At 35.1% G+C, this 24,728-nt stretch overlaps 1 protein-coding gene across 2 annotated transcripts in view; it reads right to left on the bottom strand.

Annotated features, from left to right (window-relative positions):
• Nucleotides 1-210: 210 nt before the first annotated feature.
• Nucleotides 211-24,728, bottom strand: part of DCP2 (decapping mRNA 2) — a 48,997-nt gene continuing 24,479 nt past the window's right edge. For both annotated transcript variants that reach the window (XM_039848474.1, XM_039848473.1), the window contains 7 exons: nt 21,933-22,085; nt 21,700-21,812; nt 21,489-21,596; nt 19,455-19,590; nt 13,564-13,674; nt 11,436-11,487; nt 211-9,737 (listed from right to left, as the gene is read on the bottom strand). In XM_039848474.1, the coding sequence (XP_039704408.1) occupies nt 9,574-9,737; nt 11,436-11,487; nt 13,564-13,674; nt 19,455-19,590; nt 21,489-21,596; nt 21,700-21,764 (636 nt within the window). In that variant the 5' untranslated portion in view covers nt 21,765-21,812; nt 21,933-22,085 and the 3' untranslated portion in view covers nt 211-9,573. The remainder of the gene's footprint in view (nt 9,738-11,435; nt 11,488-13,563; nt 13,675-19,454; nt 19,591-21,488; nt 21,597-21,699; nt 21,813-21,932; nt 22,086-24,728) is intronic.

Here is a 24,728-nt window from a genome sequence, read left to right as displayed (position 1 = left end):
AAAAAGCTTTAAATCACTTCCAAATACATAACTGTCTCATCCATGAAACTAAAATACAAATTTCATGTTAACTCAGTTTACAGCTATTCCTATTTCATGTAGCAAACAAAGCTAAAGTTTTTAAAGGGCAAAAGGAGACTGAGTCCTCTGATGATTGAAATTTTTGCATTTAATTAGGCTGTAATCAAAGGATTGCCGAGGTGTTTTTTTTTTTTTGGAGGAAGAGAAGGGATAACATTTTTATTTTTTTTCTGCAGGAGGGGATACTATTAAATCATAGCAATTATTTTTCTACTTATCCAATGGAATGGCCTATTTAATAAGAAATAATTACCACTTCTGAGGTTTGCAAACTATCCAGTGCTCAGAAGCTGGGCACTACTTTGTAAGAAGTAAAACTTGTTAAAAAATTATGACCGCTGTATATACAGTTCTTACTAAATTTATCCAAATCTTAGTCAATTGGAAGCTTGTGTGTATATAGGTCAGAGTGAAGTTAGCTCTGAACCTGTGGCCTTTTAGATTCTCCCATTTCAAACATTTACTGTCTGACAACATTTGTATTCACTAATAGATATATGCCTTACTCTGTCAAGTGCTAACTTTTTGGAACTAGAACCAGAATTATCAATTAATGTAATGCTGGCTGCTGCTACCACAGCATCAATGAGCACTAAGTGACTGTTAAAGTGGAAAAGGGTACAAGTTGGAATGGCAGCTGTTCATAAATACCTGTTTTGCTAATTGCTGTATAGAGGAAGATAGTTTCACATATAGAAAACAATTACATTTTTGGTTAAGAGTTCTATGGGATACATTCTCTATCACACTGCATCTGAATGAGATTTTGCATGTGACCATAACAAGAAATCATTCTGTCCCAGTTACTGCTATTGGCTAAACCACATCCTTGACTAGTAGTACTTGATTTTTCCATAGTAGAGGTGGATACAAATCACTCATCCACTAATCTGAAACAGCAGCTCAGAACAGAGCAAGCTGTCTACACAGTCCCCCCACATACACACTGATGACCTGCTCAGTTGTCCCTGCGCTACCACTTTTGCACTTTTTGCAAATCAAATCCACATGGAAAAGGTTCTGTTTGTAGAACTCATAGTATTCACTTGTGCTCATGTCAGGACTACCCAGTGAAGGAGAGCCCCGAATCCACTTTTGTTTGAACCTAATGCAAAGATAATGAAACATGTTCCCTTCTTTTCTATTTCTAATGAGTTTTTAGACATTGTCAAGACTTATTTACTTTGCATGAGATTTAATAAGTTTCCTATTATTTGAAAATATGCTACTTTTTAAACCACTTGAATTATTAGAAAAACTGCTTGAATGTACTGTCAGTTATTAAAGCACATGTGACTAAGTTTGCATTTGTCAGTATTGTTGTTTGAATACAAAGTCTCATTTTAAAGTTGCCACTTAACACTGTTCTATACCTTGTAATGTTTTAGATTCTTCATTTGTATGCTGTTTCCAGATGATGCCTTTAGTTTTAGCTGCTATAAAATAGCTACTTTGTGTTATTTGATATAGTTGTTTTTTAAAAGAACTCCATTTATTTATACAGAGACGTTTATAATATTTTACATTCTTAATAAATATTTCTAATCCCATGATGTACTTTAACTGTTCATTTAAGGGTAAAGCTGTCCTTCTGTAATACTATTTGTGTGTCTAACAGGTGAATAATCGAATCTGTGATGATTCACATTAAATCACAAGCCCTAGTAAACACAAGGGGCTAAAAGACTATATATTAGGTCAAAACAGTCAAAGAAACCCCATTTATCACCAAGTTCTATTTGGCTGCCTTTTCAAATTTGGTATGAATATGAAGTTATCTAAAAGGATTTCTCCCTTTCTAAAAAAAAAAAATAAAAACACTGAAACAGGGAATATAATTGAGAATTGGAAGTATAAGGAAGTCATACATGAATATCAAAGAATGCAACAGCATTGCAAAATGTTAGAAGACAATGCACTGCTGTCACTGCTCACTATCAAAGCAAAGTACCTCGACATGAGTAGAACACGTTGGTCACTCTTAAATTTTTAAATAAAAATTCCTGAGATTCAAGGCCTGTCAGCGTTCTATTTAGAAAACCTGGTTTCTAACACAAATTTGGAATTGCTGGGTTTTATGTATTTAACACTATAATCTTCCTATAAAGCAATGACCAAACTGTAATTGTTTGCCATGGAAAATACATACCAGTTCTTTATTTTCATTTTTGCAGAAATACTCTACATTTTAGTATTTCTATCATATAAACATACCTTTATCTCATACTTGTCATTTTTTATTGTTCCAAAGAGATGCAACCAAAATATGAACAACTTGGAACCTATAATAAGTAAGTAACAGCAGAAAACAGGTTAAGGTAGTAATTAAAACTGCTCAAGCAGCAAAATTTATTGATATTGCACTACAAACCATCTAAATTTAACATAATGTTTTTACAGAAAGCCAATATTTGACCAATCAACTGAAAAAGTCTTCAAATACAAAGGAAACCTTTCGTCACTCAAATTGTATTTTGTAACTTCTAAACTGGTGTTATTTACATCAAAAAGCTTTAAAAAAAAAACACAATAACTGTTAAGACACAGGACTTGCATTTCTAGTTTACTTTGGAAGTGCAGTAATCTCACAAACAAACTGATAGTCATACCCAATATAAGTGAAAAATCAGTCCTTAGCCTTTCATCAACACTGAGGGAAAGAGACAAAGCTACTGTTCAGCCAGTAAAAAAACAAACCTGCTCTAAAGGCATCAATTCTTGTAACTACAGAGTGAACCAGACAGGTATCTTGGAATTGATACTTTTTCTACTCTCCCTAAATGTTTGACAATTAGCCAAAACAAGCACCAAAAATTTTACTTCTACTATAGACAGAATCACACCAATGGTTTAGTCTTTCTCCTAACATTAAGATGTCCTAAGGTAAATAAAACTTTGCTACAATTAAGGCGAAAATTAATGTTAAATCATTTCACATAAGACAAAAATGATTACTGAATAGTTTACAAATCTATCGCATTTATTCTAAAGTCGTTTCCTCAAATGAATCTCATATATTTAATGAAACCACTTCGATTTTTCTACCAGCTTTAAGTTCCAAATAAAATTTGTTTGAAATGACTCATTATAAATATCTTTACCTTTTTCAGGCTCAAACTACTCCCCAAAAAACTGAAGATTACATATCTTCCATGAACATACCTAGTCCCTACAGCATAAAAGACACTTGTTCATAGCTTGTTTTGGAAATAGGGTATAAAAAGAAATCAATTCTTATTCCTTTTCCCATCCAAACTAAATTATATGTCCTTATTTTGCTTAGATAGAAGACAACCTTACATAAGAGGATTGCATTTAAGTTAGTTAATACATAAACTATTAATTCCACTTGATTAATCCTTTTATTCTGAAATAAGATGGTTAGAAATTTTCATTAAAGCCAACGAGTAAAATTAAAAATCTGAATTATATGAATACCTACCCAAAGGCAATTTTATAAGGTATTAAACTAATAAGCAAACCAAAAACAATAAGAAAAGTGTGTGCACATACATACATACACACACACACAAATATATTTATGTAAAATAGTTCATGGTTTTATTTTCCTTCCCCATTTGTAACTGAAGAAAAAGAGTTTATAATATTTATAAAATGGAAATCAGGTTAGCATGTCTCCTCATCTAACCCTGAAGTGAAATATGAGCAAAAAGTAAAACTAAAGACGGTTCTTGGACACTTGCATTTGAAATTAAAAGGTACTTGTGCAAGATCCAAACAAACCTAAAATGAGAGCAGTGCCGTAGGACAATGGCGAACTGCACAAAAACTCTAGCAGATGTCGTCTTTTGTGCTTTCTATCAGTGCATAGCATATGTATAGTCCATGAAGAGTGCAAGTCCACTGTTATTCATCTGTTCCAAACGTGTTAGCACATCTAACCAACCAAACTGCTGAGGAATACTTACTGCCTTTCTCAATTTTATTCAGTTGAAAACCTTTACTTTGCATTCATTTGGTGCTATCCATAGGCTATTCTTAAATATCACAAAAGCATAATAAGCCAAGAAATCATTTTACAAAGAACTAGCTAACAACTTAAAGCTTAAGAAATTACTAACAATATAGATTTAAGCCCAAAATGTTCCACACCAGTTTGCACCTACAGATTGCTTTAGAACCTCAGATTCAATGAATTAAAAGATTAAATTAAAAAGTTACATTCTACCTCAAAAAGTCTAAAACTAAGACTGAGGACCAGAACACTGCCCATTTCACCCTAGAACCACACAGAAGTTTTCTTTGTTCCCAAACCAATCTGACGGCTACATGCATTGAGACACTCGAAATGGCACAGGTGTCTACAGCCCTCTGCATGTGGGCCCAAGGGTCATAGTGAGATCAACTTTGGAAGGCAAGATATGATCATTGCTTGCAAATTCCCAGTGGCAGAGTCGCCATTCAGATGCAGCAGAAATTTAAAAAAAAAAAACAACTCTTCTACATAAGGGACAAGGAGGGTAGTGAGAATGGGGAGAAGGACTCCATGTCCTCTTCATGGCTAGTCACACCAAGAAAAAAGATTAAGATACAAGAGGTCTTCAGATGGTGCCCAACAGGCAAAAGCCAATAACCAAAACACCCAACCACACCTGCAAGAACCCTCCCACTAATAAAGCAGCAAATATACATTCAGTGCCTTCTTCTATCACTGAACTGAAGGACTAAAGTCTACTAAGAGGAGGGCCCGTGTGGAACAAAGTTACAAAGGCAATTGATTTATGTAGTGAATCTTTTTTCTCAGAGTACTCTTGACCAACACTACACAGTTAACGCAAGCACTTTGTCAAGGTTAACTCCTTTCAGATTTTGCTTTCAAACTGCTACTGTAGCTAGACCATCCCCTCTAACCACAGAAGATCCAAGACAAATGGAATCTCTAACCAGTGATTTCATTATTCTGGGGACCCAGATTAAAGATTCAATTATGAACATTTTCAAGATATAAGACTTCCATACTTTAGTATAATATTTTATTTACACTTCTTTGTACTTTAAAGTCTGAGCAACGAAGCTCATGGAAGCTAGCCCTTCAAGCCCACTCCCATGCATGAGAGGCAGCTTGACTCTCTTCCCTAGCTACAGATCACTATTTCAATAGTAAATGCTGTTTGTCACAAGGCAACTAGATGAAAAGGAATGGATTGCCATTCGTGACAAATGTATAGCTACCAAATGAAGTGACTATGACACACACCTGACCATGGCTGTGTGTATTCCGGGTTGTGTTCCTGTAAAAAAGCAGTGCACTTCATCATGACTACAGTTGTTTGCGAATAAGATTTATTTACCAAAACTGTTGTTTCACTAATACTTGTTTACCTAGAGACAGGTTACTTAAAGGTAAAGGATATTGATACCTTCAGATATTGTCTTGCTTACCATTAATCTAAAGTTACAATAGATTCCCCAAGCTAGAAAATAATCCAACTCAAAATTACTAGGTAACACTTATTCTTCTGCAATCAGAAAAAAACGTTAATGAGTCTGATCTTATAACTCTGATTAATATGCAAAGAAAATAACATCTCAGAGAATGCTGATACACAAAAGATGTCAATCAAAACAAAATCTGAGCAGACAGAGGTCCACTGGTACAAAAATATAGAAAGCCAAAATATGTAAGAAAAATAATTTGGCAAAAGCCTGGTTTTTTAATTGACTTTGCTCCTTACTGTGGAAGTTAACTTGGAGACCAAAAAAAGAAAGTGAGGGACTAGGTAATGAAATATTTTTAATGTACACATGCACTTAGATCTGAACATTTCTAAAGACCACTACAATATGCTGAGTTTTATAGAAGAATTTAATCCCCGTGCTTCGAAGGATGCTATTTATTCACTTAGAGTTCCTTTTACTTGATATTACAGTAGACCCCTTCTTGTCCATGGAGATGTATTCCAAGAATTCCATTGGATGCCTGAAACCATGGACAGTACCAACCTTACACACACTATGTTTTCCCATACACATATACCTTTTCACTTAAAGGGAGCACTTGACCACTTCTCTTTGGCATATCCGAATTGCCAGCATTCTTGTGCTTTGGGGACATTATTAAGTAAAATAAGGGTTACCTGAACACAAGCACTGATACAAGTAGGTATAATAATCAAGATGACTAAGTGACTCACAGGCAGGTACTATATACAGCGTTTATCTGCTGGACAAAGGGATGATTCACATCCCTGGCTGGAGGAAGTGAGAAAGCGTGAGATTTCATCACACTACTCAGACCAATGTACAATTTAAAACTTATGAATTGTTTATTTCTGAATTTTTCCATTTATTATTTTCACACCACAGTTGACTATGGAAAACAAACTGCGGAAAACAAAACAAAGCCACAAATGAGGAGGGACTACTGTGCACGCAAATTACTAAAAGACAAAGTACCAATCCAATCTTATAGCATAAAATTTTGCTACACATCTTCATTATCTATACTAATTGATATTTAATAGAAAAATAAGGATATCCAAAGCTCAAAGCAGCAAGCAGTGACCACAGTTCTTTGATAGCATAGACTTACTTGCCTTTATATATGAACATGAAAATCCAACTTAATTTCCATAGATCTTCAATCAAATTTCACCAATGCTCATAAGAGTTCTATTAGATTCTCAGACTTCTCTAAATGCCCATGTCTCAGAAGAACGTCACTGTTTGAAATCCTAAAGCCATTCATTTGCTATTTCTTAATAAAAACTTGTGCAAGCATGTAAACCATACCCCTATCTTTTGGATTACAATGGTTAAGTACAAAAACAATTCATTTAACATCTGATGAATCATTACCATTATACATAAAAGCACCTACAAAGTTTAAAAAAATAAGATTCACAGTGCACTGAAGCTTGGAACTCATAAGGTTGGAGCATAACGACATTTAAAAAGTGGATTCAAAGACCTATTTCTCTCTCAAAGACATAAGCGGAATGAAGCCAACACAACTATTCTCATCTAGCTTGTTAAAATGCAGCACATACAAGTAAATTATTGCATATTCAGCACACTCTATCACTTGATTTCTTCAAACCATGCTAAAAATTCTCAAAGAAGAAATCCAGTTCTGTGCTAAGCATGGCCTTTCTCAAGGCAACCTGAACACTGAGAAACTAATACACAGGTTCAAAGGAATAAGTATACCAGATGCACATAAAGCAGGTACATCCAACTTAACACGTTTTCTGCATAGTTAAATCACATCACACACAAACTTTAACTCCCATCTTTTAACATTTTTATCTCAAACTGTCAAGATAGCTAAAAGCCTCAAGTTATCAAAATCCCATCCCAACACCCTTATTGTTCCACAGTGCATTAAGTAAAGCAGCACAACATCAATAACATTTAACTATGGTTAAACTGCCATAACTGAAAAGAGAAAATTTGTTGGGTCTTGAAAAGGCTCAACACTATTAGAAGACATACTTCTGATTAAAAAAACAAACAAACAAAAAAGCCAAAAACTCTCTAATCTCTTGCTTTAGTATTGTGAGAGCTGAAAAATCCAGCTCTAGGCACCAGAAAACTAATCATACTATAGTATTCACTTCACACACACACACACACACACACACACACACACACACACTAAAAGTTAAATGGTTTCCAGATGACAGTAAATGAGTGAAAATGATTTACCTGTCAGGCAAACGAAGTTTCCACTCCCTTAACAATTGAACAGAAATCTGGAATGCTGGGACCAACTATAAATATGGCTCAAGGAGACCCAAGCAAAGCAGCTGTATTTCTGGAAAGAACAGTAAGAGCTCCCAAACATAATCATATAATGCATTTTTAAAAAGGTCACAGAAGGATTCACAAATTTGTCACACTAAAAGATGCAGGATTGTAAATAATCTAATTTTCAACACAATGTTGTAATTGTGAATTCTCCTGCTTAGCACCAAGAGGGTGACACTTTTATTAATAAATAGAATTTCTCCTTTAAAATCAGGCCATTTAAAAGCTAAAGCAAAGTAATACCATGTGAATTCCTTACAATAGCATTTCTTTTGAAAGCCCCACTGGGTTAAATAGAACCCCTATTAAATAGGCTAGCTATACAGAATAAAGATTTCTACAATAAAATTTACAAGCAGAGATATATTTTGTGGATACCACATGTAAAAAAATGATTTTTAAAACCCACATGACCGATGCACACGCACGCATATGCTCCCACCCTCCCCACCCTCCAGAGAGAGATACCTTCATTGAGGTCAGAAGCAGCCCAAACACTTAAGTCCCCTTAAAAGCCCTGGTGATTGTCCTCAATTATAGCTAAAATCCTTATTAAAAATGAGCATGGTCATGCTTATTTGGATTTAAGAATCCTAAAAGAGCAAAATACATTCCTAGGAGTTTTGTATGGTTTTTCATGATCTGCTCTTCCCCTAGTGAAATGCTTTACTTGTACTTGGGTAAACTGCATACCCCTTCCATTCTCGCTCCATCATCCAGGGGCTTCAGCATGCTTAGTAAAAGCAGGGCAGTCTCTGCTACAATGCAAATTAGAACCTAATATAACATTAGTTTCCAGAGATCAACACTGAGATGCAATGTAAAACCTAATAATGTCAGTATTCTATACTTATTTACACAACCGTAATATAGAATAAATTTTCAGAAGAACAAAATCATTGTACAACACTAAAGGGTTGGCGGCAAGATGGTAAAGACATGACCAAAGCAGCTGCTGGGTCTTGGCCTCCATGATCTCTGCTACTCTCTCTCCAGCCATCTCAAAGGTTTACTGGCTACAGGCAGCATAACGCAAAGTTAGAGCAGCAACTCCCCACCCAACCAATTCAGTCCTTCTCCAGGCTGAGGACTTTGTCCTTTAATGAACTGCTGCTAAGAATTCATTGTGAACATAACATATATCAGATGCTGGCTCTAAATAAAACCTTTTGAGAAAACTCCAAGCAGAGGAGGATTAGAGAACCTAAGTGATTAAAGCAAAGAAGTTTGTAAAATGCCACCAAAGCAGATGACCTGCAATCTTGACTTCTGTGACATTTCAGCTCTTATATTCATTTAGTAATTGTGTATTTTAAGTTTCTTTTAAATTTTCAAAGTAAGGAAACCATTATTGCAATCGCTGAAATGGGTAGATTGAGAACTCCCATTAACTTAGCTACTTCATGATAACTCAAACACTGTTTTCTTGATCAGAATAGAAAATAAAAACCACAATCACAGAAAAAAAATGCCCTCATAAAAAGTAACTTAAGTTCATTAGCCAAACACTGAAAAGGTACACCTGTATAAAAGGTTTTAACTGCATTTACAGTTCAAACTCATGTTTCTCTCTACTCTCTTCTGCAGAGAACAATCTCTGCAGAAACATCATTGCCTCCCTGCATTTCTTTAAAACACCTGAGAAAGGTAAGGCTCAGAGAGACACCCACTCAAATGCAACAGGTCTCTGATCTTGGGACTTCCAGAACACATCTGCTGCTATCAAAGGTCCAAGATTTTCATGATAGCATTATGGTCGAACTTGAAACTCAAAAAGGCTCTGGATGAAAAGGGGAACTTGCAATGTCCATTACATGCCACAGACTGTCCCTCGGCATGTTCCAGCAACTGGTCTTCACCAGAGCAAGGTAAGTCATATGCAGCATCTGTGTAAAAAGCAAAATAAATAAGCTCAGTAACTTAAGAAATAAAATATTTTTGTTTTAAGGAATTTGTTATGAAGGAATTCATGTAGTATATTTTTATATCCCACACTCTAAATCTAAGTAGAACCACTAAGATATTTTCCTTTCCCTAAACTCAGTTGAGTTTAATCGGTTATTGCTTACTTCACACATTCAAAATCTCAATCTTTTAAGACCCTTAATATCCATTCACTTGTTTTCCAAAATGGGCATACCTTTGTTTACCTCCGACATTTATATTCTGTGCTAACATAAAGGCTGTTTCTTGACAGAGGATAAAAAAAAAAAAAAAAAAAAAAAAAAGTAAGCACTGTAAAGATTAAAATTATAAGATATGTAAAGATTCCAAGTCTAGAAAAATAAAGCTGAAGCTTACCAATTCTTCAGGGAATATATCAACCTAAAGAAAAATCCATATTTTTAAAACTATAATACAACAAAGCACTAACTTATTAGAGTTGTTTTGTTTGTTTTTTAAGTTGAGCAGGGACCTGACTAGGAATGTAGGTTTGGGATAGATACCAAGAGGCTGAGAGAAAGTCTGAAATGAGATTTCTCAGGACAAGATTCCTTTTATACTTTCTTCTCAAGACAACTTGAAACTTTATACGTCCATATATCATGCCCAAGTAAGCTGGGTATAACGAAGTTATACCCTGAACATAGGGCTTCTTAAAGATTGTGTTAAAATAATTTATTTATTTAATAATAATTTATTTCTGTACTTACGTTAATTAAACAATCAGCCTATCATGTCCCCGCCACCCAAAGTGGCCAGAAATATTCTATTAAGAGGATTTCTAACCACATAACTTATCTACACTAAACTAATAACGGTTCCTGCTTCTTCAGTTAACCTTAACTTTCTAAAATAGGGTTAAAGCAACTCTTTTAAAATACCTTTTATCTTACTTAAATCATAGATGTACTCCAAGAAAATTATTATAATGCTTTTCATTTCTTAGACTTTTTTTAATATGAAAGCTTTCAATTAGACGGTGAATAAACACCTATCTACGGCACAGGGAATTTCATACAATTCAAAATAGCACCTAAGGAAAAAATAGTCTACTGCACTTCCGAATGATATCTATTAAATCAGTATTAGCAAAGAGCTTTTTCTATATTCATCAGCATTACTTTCCAAATAAGATCACACACATACTCTTCATAACTTAGGATAGAGAAGTTCCAAATGTCACTTTAATAAAAGCTATCCTCAGTACCACCTTAAAAAGCTGGTCACTACCTCCGAAAAAGGATGTTCTTCTCCTCAAGTTAGTGCTCCCCTTTACTTATATCTTACACTGCACATAGAATGAGTTCTCCTCGCCTTTACAATACTAGGTTCTACTCCCTCTCTAACCCTTAAGCAACTATTTCTTTACAATATTCATGCATAGCACCAAGGCTCGACATTCACAAAGAAACGGCACATTGAAAAGGTCAATAATTTCACCTTGATCATTTAAATAAGTTCATTTTAGCGAGTTTTATATTTAGAGAACTTGACCACATATATGAGCTCTCTCTATAAAACATGTACAACACTTTCTTGCTTATATATTACAATTTATCGCACATTCCACTAAAATTAAGGTTAGGCTAAAACCAAACCAAGTCCCACCAGGCAGATATTTTAAAAAGAAAGTGACTTGCCTGTTTCAAAATTATCCTGAAGTTTTCGTGGATGAAGTTTTTTTTCACATTTCTATTAAAAAAAAATACACAATACACCATCTCCAGTTATTTCACTTATTATAAATAAGGGGATATACTATTGAATTTCTCAAAGAAAATTAAACCAGGAGTATAATAACCATCCCCATTCTTGCACTGGTATTTTTTTAAAACATAAATTTATTTAAATGTATTTATTTTAATTAGTTTCAAGTATACAGTACATTGGTTAGACATCTATATCATTCATAAAAACGATTCCAATTGCTCCCTCCCTCCCCTGGCCCTCCACTTAGCCATCATATTAATGCTAACTACATTCCCTGTGTCATGTTCTCCATCTTCGTGCCCAACTATCAACTAATAATTTGTATTTCTTTAATCCTTTGCCCCATTCTCCCAGTCCCCTAACACCCTCCTCCTGTCACCAAATTATCCACTATTTTTGTGAGCCTGTTTTTGATTAGTTTGTTCTTTTTGTTCCTTAGATTCCACATATAACTGAAATCATATGGTATTTATCTTTCTCTGTCTTATATCACTCAGCATAATGATCTCTAGGTCCATGCATGTCATTGCAAATGGTAGGATTTCATTTTTTTAATAGCTGAGTAATATTCCATTGTATATATGAACCATAATTTCTTTATCCAATCATCTGTTGATAGGCATTTAGGTTGCTTCCATATCTTGGCTATTGTAAACTGTGCTGCCATGAATACTGGGGTGCATAGATCTTTACGAATTATTGTTTTGGTTTTCACACTGGTAGTTTTAATTTTACTTTTTAAGCCTAAAATTTCAGTTCTTCATCACATGTATAATATAAAAACACCATAAAAAAGAAATTTATTAAATTTCTCAATCTAGAAATAATTACTATTAACATTCCAGTATTTAAAAAAAAACCTAGAAGGCTAGCCTTTTTTCTATGAAGGTATGTGTGAATGTATCTTCATATAGCTATAGAATAAAATGGAATTATTCAATATACACTATTCTATAACCCACTTTAAAAATGTAACATACTGTGAACATATTCCTTTTCCAATAAATCTATTGTCATGTTTAATGACTACATTATGGTATTCTATTGTATAGATCTACAATATTGTATTTAATATTATCTTCTTGGATATTTAGATTGTTTTCATTACTAAAAAGAGTAATAGAGTGACTATTCTTTACATTTCCCTTTTAGGGAACCAAGGCAAGAACTTTTTCAGGCATTCGATATAGCCAAACTATTCTCTAGAAGGTTGTACTAATTATTAATTTTTAAGTGTTGTCAATATACTCAAGATACACAACTGGGTAGCTTTTCATTTTTGCCAATCTGACAGGAAAAACTATGACAGTATAAGGCAAGCAGTCTAACAGTAAATCGATCTTTAACATGTCTTTGCCATGGACTCACTGAGCCCCAGGTAAGGTACAGCACCACAGGAATTCATATAAAATATTTCTGCTTAAAACTTAAAATTACTATTACCGTCCACTGTTATAAAGACAAAAATAAGTGAAGCAACAATAAAAAAAAAATTCGACATACAAATATTAGGACTTACAGAAAAGATAAACGAGACAGTTATGAATTACTTTCTGGAGCACAGACTAAAATAATGGAAGTAAATGCTTTTAAATGCTCACAGCTATTTGTCTTTAGGCCTAATCTAATAACTGGCACTGGCTGTATTTTGTTTATTTTTAATTTTCTAAATTCTATCAACTTAAAGGAAAAAAAATACATTGTGATGTTCTTTTGAACTTTTAACTTCATTAAAATAAGATACACTCTATTTAGAAGAATTTAGATAGAACAGCCAAGGACTTGCTCTGAAAAGCAGGATTCGCTATACACTGTTTTCATAGTATTAAAATTAATTTAAGTAACTAAATAAAAAAGCAAAGGTTAAATGTACAAGTGGATCAATTTTACAAGCCTATATAACTGAAAGCAGCCGAAAATTTTTAGTAGATGAACTACACAATTTGCTTCATAAAAATCCTGTCAATATAACAATTCAACGTGCTTTGACAATGAATGCCCCTGCCCCACCCTCAAAGAGGGTAACTGCTTTCTTAGTATGAGAGCTATAATTCTTACCATCAAGAGATTCTGCTGCTTGGCTGGCTGGCTGTGGACTCCATTCGTTCTTTTCTTTTGATTAGGTGAATCTTGATACTGTTTTCTGCCATTTCCCCTCATACTTTGATTCTGTTTTTGCAATAAGAAAAAAATGTAAACCTATAGTATAATGTAATAGATAAAATATGAAAATAAAAAAAATATGAATTTGTTTAGCTGGTTGAATCAGAGTTTAGCAAAGCATCTTCAAAATCTTGCTAAAACATTGAGGAACCACACTATATCAATATTTTTTCTTATAGAAGATAGTGTTTCCCAAAGCAAGGTCTCCAGAAATCTTTTCACACCTCTTGCTTTATCCCATTCTGACTTACATATTTTGTTTCCAATGCATTAGTTAAAAAACAATGGGAGGAGGAGAGAAATAGTTTGAAAACCTTAAGTGACTGTCAAAAATAAAACCTCTCTCTGAGGGAATACTAAGGCACACTGGCCACAGTTCTTAGAGGAGGAAACGTGCAGGTGTGATCAACTGTTACCCTATAATCTGCTTTAAATAATAAATAAGCAATTTAAAATTAATATTCTTTTTTATAAAATAATAAAGATTGGTGTTTTTAAATTTGGTGTTTTTAAATAACATAAGTTATTTTCCTTACAAAAAAAATCCTAAGTTTAACTCAAAACAAGTTTTTAAACATTAATTTGTCCTTAGAGGTCTTGAAAGGACAGTTCTTTAAGAGAGCTGGCTGAAACTGTGTGAATAACTTATTATTATTTAAAAATATATAAAAACACATTTATTTACATTTTATCTACCTACAGAAAAAATTAAGCAGCTCCTGAAATAGCTTGAAAATAAGCTAACTTAAATAAAGAATGGTAAAGAAATATGGGGTTTAGGAACTCATGTCATCACACAATTCAATTCCATTCTGCTCTTACTTGTATTTATTTATTGTGGCACAATATACATAAAACATATCCCTTTAATCATTTTTAGTGTACAATTCAGGGGCAGTACATACAGTTCCAATGTTGTCCAACTACCAACAGTATCCATTTCCACAACCTTTTCATCCTCCCATATGGAAACTTTGTACTCATTAAATAACTCGTATTCCCACTCCCCACCCCCGGTTCCTCAGGTCTGGCAACCTCAAGTACATTTCTGTCTCTACGAATCTGTATAGTGTAGGTACCTTATATAATAGAAATCACACAATATTTGTCCTTTTGTGTGTGGCTTATTTCACTTAGCATGTGTTTACAATTCCCCCACATTGCCACATGTATGTATCACAATTTCATTCTTTTTTAAGGCTAATATTCCACTGTATGTATATTTTGTTTATTCATTTCTTGACAGACATATGGGTTGTTTCCACCTTTTGGCTATTGTAAATAATGCCACTATAAACACTGGTATACAAGTTTATGAATCCCTTGTAGGCTAGGGGCTAAGACCTCAATTTAGGATTTGTGAGTCCCTGCTTTCAATTCTTTTGCGTACATACCTAGGAGTGAAATTACTGGTAATATGGAAATTCTATGTTCAACTTTTTGAGGAACCATCAAACTGTTTTCCATGGCAGTATACCATTTTATGTTCTCACTAGCAATGCATGAGGGTTCCAATTTCTCCACATCTTTATCAACTTATTTTCTTTTTTTATTATATCCATCCCTAGTGGATATGAAGTGGTGTCTCACTGTGATTTGGGTTTGCGTTTCTCTAATGATGATGAGCATCTTTTCATGTGCTTACTGGCCATCTGAATATTTCCTCTAGAGAAATATCGTTTGCCTATTTTTTAACTAGGTTGTTTTTTTGCTGTTGAGATTGGAAGTTCTTTATATATTTTGGATATTAATCCATTAGCAGATATTTGATTTACAAATATAGTCTCCCATTCTTTGAGTCTTTTCACTCTTTTGATGATGTCCTCTGATGCACGAATGCTTTTAATTTTGATGAACCCAGTATATTTTTTAAAAGAATGAAAATAAAGTGGCACCAAAATGGATGGCTAAAATAATAAAGGCAGATAATACCAGAGATTAGCAAGAACGTGGCACAACTGGAACTCTCATATATTTTGCTGGGGATATAAATTACCTGAGAATATTGTTTACAGTATATACTCAAAAACATAGGCATATTAAGTGATCTAACAATTCTACTGTTACACATGCTCAAAAGAACAGTATATGCTCACCAAAAGACATAAAAGCCCCAAACTAGAAACAACCAAATGTCCATTAAGAGCAGAATGGATAGAGGTCTTCTGGTTAAGATGGTGAATAGGTAAACACTGTGCTCACCTCCTCAACAAAATCACAACTAAATTATAGAACAACCATCACTGAGAACCAGAAGGCTAGCTGAACAGAATCTTTATAACTAAGGCTATAAAGAAGTCACATCAAGACTGGTAGGAGAGACAGAGATGCAGAACAGGCAAGTCCCATACCCACAGTGTGGTGATTAAGAATCAGGAGGGATATCTTGGCAACAGAGGACCCCCCTGAGAAGTGGGGAGGTGAAGGTGGGGGTTCCAGGCCAGATCACCAGTGCCAGGAAGGCATCCTTGCAACAACATGTGGCTATGACAAGCAGCAGAATACTGTCCTAGAAAGACAACAGGCTGTGAGACTGAGGCACTGCAGGTTTTAAAGGGCCTAAGCAGAGACTTACTCACTTTGAGCTCCAGCACCAGGGTAGAAGCACAAAACAACACTGGGGACATACAAAAAAATGAACTGACCAGCTTTGGGGCAAAGGCTGGAGGTATAGGGGTCAGGGCAGCTCTCTCCAAGGACAGAAGTGCTGGCAGATGCCACTGTTCCTTTGTTGAGCCCTGCTCCTACCCAGCCTGCAAGCACAGAGTGGTGGCATATCTGAGCTCTCCATTACCCTGGCTAATGCCTCTCACCCTGCCACGGGGGGTTCCAAGACCCGGCCCCAAGCCAGCTCTAGAGCCCTGCCTAAACCTCTTTCAGGGGCTTTCCCATGCAAGCCACAGCTGTGTTAGAAACTTTCCTAGATTCTCTCAAAGGTCCACAAACCCCAAACAAGCAGTAGCTAGCCTCAGCATGCCCCATAGCTCTTGCTAGAGTGATCTCCAGCCTGGCACAGTTAGCAGTTAGCCTCAGTTCACAACACAGACTCTCCTAGGAACCTCCAAGCCCAGCACAGGCAGCTACCAACCAAAGATCACTGTGTAGTTCCTACCAGGTGGCCCTGGGCCAGGGACAGGGTGGCTGATCTGTGCCTGCACCAAAGCCCTGCCCAAAAGGCCCCAGACCACACATGAGCACCTGGTGACTTCAGAATACACTAGAGCACCAACTAATTACCTCCACAAACAAAACATCCAAAGGGTAAACTCAGCAGGCACCACAGTCTTGCAAAAGCGAATCCTGCTCCATCTGGCCACACCCAACACAAAAGCTCGTCTGCAGTAACCACAGCCATTCCTGTCAGCCTGAGGGTCAATCTTACCCACTGACGTGCCAACAGCAATCAAGGTTCAAACATGACAGGAGAGCATACACAACCTACACAAAGAACACCCCTGGAACATCCAGCTCAGGTGACCAGAGAAACTGTGCTACTGAGTCCCACAGGATGCCTACTATACAAAAACACCCTGCCAAGACTGGGAGGTGTAACAAATCTACCTAATACAAAGAAACAAACACAGGGAGTCAGCCAAAATCAGGAGATAAAGAAACATGTCCCAAGTGAAAAATAAGGAAAAAAAAAACCAAAAAGAACTAAATGAAATGGAACAAGCAATATATCAGATACAGAGTTCAAAACATTGGTTATAAGGATGCTCAACGAACTTACGGGAAAAACAGATGAGCTCAATGAGAACTTCAACAAAGAGAAAACATAAAAAAGAACCAATCAGAAATGAAGAATACAATAACTGAAATAAATACATGAGATGGAATCAACAGCAGATTAGATAAAGCAGAGGATCAAATCAGCAATATGGAAGACAAGGTAGCATAAAACACCCAATCGAAACAGCAAAAAGAAAAAAGAATTTTTTAAAATGAGGATAGTTTAAGGGACCTCTGAGACAACATCAAGCCTAACAACATTCACATCACACGGGTACCAGAAGAGAGAACAAAGGATTAAAAACCTATTTGAAAAAATAATGACTGAAACGTCCATAACTTGGTGAAGAAAGTAAACATACAAGCCCAGAAAGCACAGAGTCCCAAACAAGATGAACCTAAAGAGACCCATACCAAGACACATCATTATTAAAATGCCAAAGGTTAAAGACAAAGAGAGAATCTTAAAAGCATTTACTTACAAGAAAGCTCCTTGTCAGTTGATTTCTCAACAGAAACTTTGCAGGCCCAAAGGGATTGGTACGGAATGTCAAAAGTAATGTAAAGCAAGGACCTACAGCCAAGATTACTTTCCCAGCCAGACTATTATCTAAAATCAAAGGGGATAAAGAGGTTCCCAGACAAGGAAAAGCTAAAGGAGTGCATCACCACCAAACCAGTATTACAAGAAATGTTAAAAAGACTTCAAGAAAAAAATACAAATATAAATAAGAAAATATCACAAAAGAAAAAAAACTAACAAATGCAAACACATGATATAAGCAGTGGATCAATCAACACTAAAACTAGTACAAAGATTAAAAGGCAAAAGTAAAAAGATCATGTGTAATTACAACCGTAAATTAAGGGACACACACAAAAGAAGTACAAAATGATGACAAAAACATAAACGTGGAGGGGGTCAGTAAAAGTGGTGATTTTAAAATGTATTTGAACTTAAGTGACCATCGACTTAAAATAGACTGCTATACACATAGCTAGGTATATGAAGTACATGGTAATCACAAACCAAAACTCTGTAAGAGATATACATAAGAGATATACAGGAAATAAGAGAAAAGGAATCCAAACACACTACAGAAAGTCATCAACCTATAAGAGCACAAGAGAGTAAGAAAGGAACAGAGAAGAACTATAAAAACAATCAGAAAACAATCAAATGGCAAAAACTACATACCTATCAAAAATTACTTTAAATGTAAATGGATTAAATGCTCTAAGCAAAAGAAATGGATAAAAAAGATGTGGTACTTATATACAAAGGAAAATTCCACATCCATTAAAAAAAAATATGAAATCTTATCATTTGCAGCTACATGGTATTATGTAAGACAAGCCACACAGAATAAGATAGGATGTCACTTATATGTGGAAATCTAAAAACCAAAATAAACAAGGAAACAAAAATGAAACAAACTCAGAGATATAGAGAACATTTTGATGACTACCAGATGGGAGAGGGGCTGGGTGAAAAAGGAGAAAGGATTAAGATATACAAATGGCCAGTTATAAAAACAGTCATGTGGATGTAAAGAACAGCATAGGAAATATAGTCAATAACACTGTATAGCTATGTATATTGTCAGATGGGTACCAGACTTATCAGGGGGATCACTTCATAAGGCATATAAATGTCTAATCACTATGTTGCACATCTGAAACAAATACAATATTGTATGTCAACTATACCTGAAAAATAAAATTGAAATTAAAAATTAAAAAAATAGAACGGATAAATTGTGGTATAATCACATGCTAGAATATAACACACAACACGCTAATGAACCTCTCTCACTGGCAGCATATACACCACGGTCAGATGTTAATTCCTATTACTTACCACACTGGGTTTATAGCACAGCTGTAAAGGTTAAGGAGTCTCACCCAGGCTTCCAATCACAAGTCAAGAACATAGGAGCCTTTGACTGACAGTTCAGAGCTCTATAACTGTTAATTTGTAATTTCTAAATTCAGATATATTTCAAAGTCAAATGATCTAAAGTTATGAAAATCTTTAAATGTGTATCACTCACCTTTGCTTTTAAAAGGTCAGACGTTTCAGAATGATTATTATATGGCTTTTGCTGCACTGGTTGCCTGTGCTTTACCCACTGGTCGCCAGGAGAACCTTCAGGAAATAACTGCTGACTGTGGCGGAATTTGGTTCGACTATACCAAGATTTTAAAAATAAAAACCAGATCAGAAAATTGTCACTTACAGTTCTTCCGATATCTTAATTACAAATTTTACTTATTTATTAACTATCTTCCCATAATGGAACGTAAGTTCCACAAGGGGAGGGGTTCTCGTCTGCTTTGTGTACCATCCCCAGCACACAAGAGTGTCTGGTGTTCAATATTTCTTGAATAAATTAGTAATCTGTTATTTTTAATCCTAAACTTTTCTAAAACTATCAAATCCACCTCCTCACTACAAGTATGACTACAAGCGAGGATACTTTTAAAATTCTGAAAATAATTATTCTTAAAATTAACTGAAACAAACAAACATAGGTAGATTTTCCTTTTTAATAGGGCAGACAACTCATATTCTTACTAGGATGTTTAAAGTGTAGAATTTGATGCTGCACATCATGGACCCCATGCATGCTGGAAGAGTACGTGAAAAATTAAGCTATATTCCAAAAGCAAAAAATTACGGGGTCCAAGACAAAGGCTGAGCAAAGTAAAAAAAGACCCAGTTTCAAATTCTTATGCAAAAGAATTTGATTGTAAAAGATTGTACTCATGCAATAGTTCTGCGATAAAGAAATACCATTCTTAGTACCACTTACATATATAATACGACCTAGAATCACTAATCCCCAAGAACTGTATTATAGGAAGATTGCTTCTGAATATTTCAGAGTTCTTCCCCTTTACAACTTAAAAATTACATTAAAATTGCAGCCTCTCTTTCTTCAGACAAAATTCCAATATTTCCTCCAACAAACCATCACAGACATTAGCCTATATGCTAAAAACACACACTCCCCTCACTAAGAAACCTGAAATTTGGTTAGAGAAGTTAGTTTATTATCTCTTCATTATATCCTATTCTCCAAGACCACAAACCCTAATACTAAAGATATGGAAGTATGTCACACTATGGTAGATAGATTTTCCCAAACATAAACAGTCATACAATTTTTTCCAAACATTATTTCAGAACTATTTAGTGGTGTCTTTTTTTTTTTAAATCTTGGCTGCATTCCTGTCTACTTTAGTTTTTGTATACTGTTTCACTTAACTCTATTGGTATATAATTTGGTGATTATAGTCATAGACTCTGAAAGGCAGAAATGGCTCTTAAAGCATTTAGTCCAAACTCCTGTCTTCATAAAACCCAACTAAGATGAAATATTCTCTGTGTATTTAAAAATACTGTGGTTTACTCCTATTAATTTTTGAAGCTCTAGGATAAAAACAAAACATCTAAATTAAAGGAAGTGTAAAAAGCTACTCTCTGAACCTAACATAGGCAAAGTTCTAGCAAGCTGATTAAAAATATGTGTTTATTTAACAAAATTACTTACTCAGCCTACTCCGTAATTGTGATTTAGATACTATTAAGTTCCAACCAAGAAAATGTTCTTTGTGGTTTAGATTCGTGTAATAGTCACTATTTATAACACTATGGAAAGAAAAGAAGCAACCCCGCCCAAGTCTTCACAGTTCTTTCTGAATAAATGATACATGAGCATCTTTCATCTCCCCTCAATATATCTGCCATTCAACTGTCTTCAGAAACTCAATGATCTCTAAAGTAGAATATAATAACAGAAAAATAACAGTATATATACAAAAGATTTCTTTTCCTCCTCCTCTATCCATTTAAAAAGTTGGTATCCCCTTGCGTATACTTTTTTAAAATGTGCCTAAAGTTCCTTTCCAATTCCAATTAACCTTTTACATCTCATCAAAAAACCTTAAAAAAAAAAACCGTGAGACCAGTAAAAAAATAGTAACTACAAAAGGAATCCAATATCTCTGCAAACTTTAGAAGCAAAATACTACTGAATTAAAAATTATCAGAAAGTGAGAACCCCACAAATATATTTCTTTACCTCAATTTTTCCACAGTGGGTTTAGCAGGTGTGCTACTAGCTGAAGAAAATCCATTGTCACTGTCTGAAGAATCTCCAAATCTTCGAGAAAGCCAGTCCCTTAATGGTCTATAGAAACACAAAGAGTTCACTCTTAAAGCCTGGCTATATAAAGAAGCTGACTATTAGAATTGTGAAGGTTCATTTTGTATTTCGAGAAATATGAAGATACCTGATAAAGGGAATAGCCATAAAAAATTTGTTAGGTGCCAATCCAAGTTTGGACTTTGGGGTCATATCATTTCTATGACAAGGCAATTTCTCTATGGAGAACCACTCAATGTTCTGAAACACAAGAAAATAACTCATTCAGTTAATTATTATCAAGGGGTTTCTAAGAGCAATTTCCTACTTTATTTAATTGGGCTCCTGTCTAGCAACCTGAAAATAATTTCAATTACATACCCGAATTTCTCTTCTGGTTTTCGGGTTAAATTTTGTGTCTTTTGGAATTCCTGGAATGATGTACAAACGAGCAAGCTGGTCATTGATTCGAAGTTCAATGTAATCATCCTTACAAATATAATCTTTGATATCAAAACCAGTTTCTTCAAAGACCTGGAAATAACAAGTTTGGATAATGATTTTCAGTTTTTGTGGTCAGACCTTCAGCTCATTAAAATTTATTTCAAAGACAAAAATATCCAAGCAATTAAAGGCATGAAAACACTTAGGCAGGAAGTCAGATTGTTCTAGGGTCTATTTCTAGTTCTAGCTCTGCCTCTACTGAACTTTTCAACTAAGGAAGAACCTCTTTACATATCTGAGCCTATGTTTCTTGGCCTCAGAAAAAGAAAATAAAGAAGTATGTATTTGGTCTTTGCCTCCCCTTTGTGGCACACAGTTCCTAAAACCCTTAGAATTTCCTAAGTGATAAGAGCAGAAACAGTGCCTCTTGTTGTTAATTAAGCGGCTTTTGGACCACACCTAAGAACTAGGGTTGGTTTCTAGGAGAACCAAGGAAGTTGAGTAGAGAGCTGGAACTTTCCAGGGAGGGAAGAGAGGCGGAGACTGCCAATGACCAATGACTTAACCTACCACGCACGCCTATGTCACAAAGTCTCCAAAAAACTCAAAGGAACAGAGTTCGGAAAGTTTACAGGTTGGTGAACATGTGGAGATTTGGGGAGTGGTGCTCTAGGAGAAAGCATGCAAGCTCCATGCCCTTTCTTCATACTTTGCCCTATCCATCTCTTCCATCTACTATCCCTGAATTATATCTTTTTATAATAGGTGATCTGTAAGTAAAACATTTCTCTGAGTTCTGTGGGCTGCTCTAGCAAATTAATTGAACTCAAAGAGGGGGTCGTTGGAACCTCCAATCTATAGCCAGTTGGCCAGTAAGTAGCACAGGTGACAACCCGAACTTGCAACTGGCATCTGAAGTAGGGAGCAGTCTTGTGGGACTGAGCCCTTAACCCGTAGAATCTGATGCTATCGCTCGGTACACAGTATCAGAATTGAGTTGAATTGTAGGACACCCAGCTGGTATCTAAAAATTCTTATTGATGTGGGGAAACCCCACATACACATCGTAACTGGCTCCAGAAACCTTAAGATCTTAGAGTACACATCAGTGGTTCCCAACCTGTAGGAAGTGCATCACTGGGGACCACATATGGATTTTATTCACAGCATCCACAAATCTACATATATACTAAGCTGCAGACTAAAAAATAAAACTTACATAAATAAAACTACTTTTCAAACATGTGATTAATACTAACATTTAAATGGGCAGATTTCAAATGTACAGCTACAACCACATTTGTATGGGGACTGGGGGAGGTTAGTAAATGCAAAAGAACTGAAAACTAGTTAACTGGATTAATGAATTTAAAACTGTCTTTCCTTAGTAGTGCCTCAAAGGCTGGAGAGGAGGTACTGGGAGAATATAAACTTCAGATATTAATGTTATATCTGACCCTCACCTTTTCCCTCAAACAGAGAAGCCATGCTTAATCTAATCAACATACTAAGCTTCTGTTTAAAAAAACAAACAAACAAACAAACAACAACAAAAAAAAACACTGGTCTCTTCTGGTCTTAAAGTTCAAGTAACAGTTGTATTTCCCTGACAACATCCTTACCTACTTCACCCTCCAAATCAAAAAAAATTTAGTACCCTCAGTGACTAAAAACCACTGTGGACCTTTTATGCTGGAGTTCTCCTCCCCCTTTCCTCTATTTTCAGCATCTCCTAATCAATCAGTGGGATAGATGACATCAAAACACACGCACAGGCCTGAATCTCTTGCAAAGCATGGATGTGGAGCAGCTATTTCTACCCATTCCTTTTGTCGCTCCCCTCTTCCTCTTGTCAGTTCATGTACACTTTCCTACCTTAACGGGCCATGTCTATACTTCTCCCAGGCCTGTGTAGTCTGTGACTCTCGATTTAAGTTCCTCCATGAAACCTAAGTCATCTCTATCAACTTCTGTATACTCCTCCGCATGTCAATATTTGTATTTTCTTTTTTAGAAATGACAGACTGGGTACATGTGTGATATTGGAAAAAAAGTTCTCTTGTCCTGTTTCTTTATATCTACACCTGGCATTGTACATACACATAGAAACTGACTATGGTAGAGGTGATAACTGACATTCAAACACACCTTTTCCAAAATAAAATTCCAGAATACTCGGTGATAGAGGTTTCACAATTCTCTACTTTCCCAAACCTCACCATTTATACATATATAAAACTATGTAATTACATCATCAATCATGGAACTGATTTCACAACTCATGTATGGTGTCTAAACATTCTCATTAGAGCAGAAGTCTAGATGCTGTGGTTTTCCTTTTCTTTGAAACTAAGATCTACTCTACTGCTTAAATGGCTTTAAAATATGTTTTTGATTATAAATCAATCTTGACAGATATTAGATTTATAACTAATTAAGACTAGTTTACCTAAAAGTTTACATGTCGATGACCTATGAAATTCTTGTCATCAAAGGCTCCATTAACAGAGCCAAAAAGAAAGACATAAACCAGAATACACTCAAATCCAGAAAACATTAAAAAGTCCTATATATCAATAAGTAACCTAACCTATATATCAATAAGTAACCTATATTAAGTGGGTACTTAATATAGGACATTCAAATGGCCAATAAAAATATGACAATGTGTTTGACATGTTAAACTTCAGGAAAATGCAAATTAAAAGCACAATGACAAACCATTAAAATTTT

The sequence above is a fragment of the Pteropus medius genome, unplaced genomic scaffold (genome assembly GCF_902729225.1).
Source record: "Pteropus medius unplaced genomic scaffold, Ma_sr-lr_union100, whole genome shotgun sequence".
In the NCBI taxonomy this organism is placed as follows: domain Eukaryota; kingdom Metazoa; phylum Chordata; class Mammalia; order Chiroptera; family Pteropodidae; genus Pteropus; species Pteropus medius.
The sequence above is the reverse complement of the archived record's forward strand: the minus strand, read 5'-3'. Positions and strand labels throughout refer to the sequence as shown.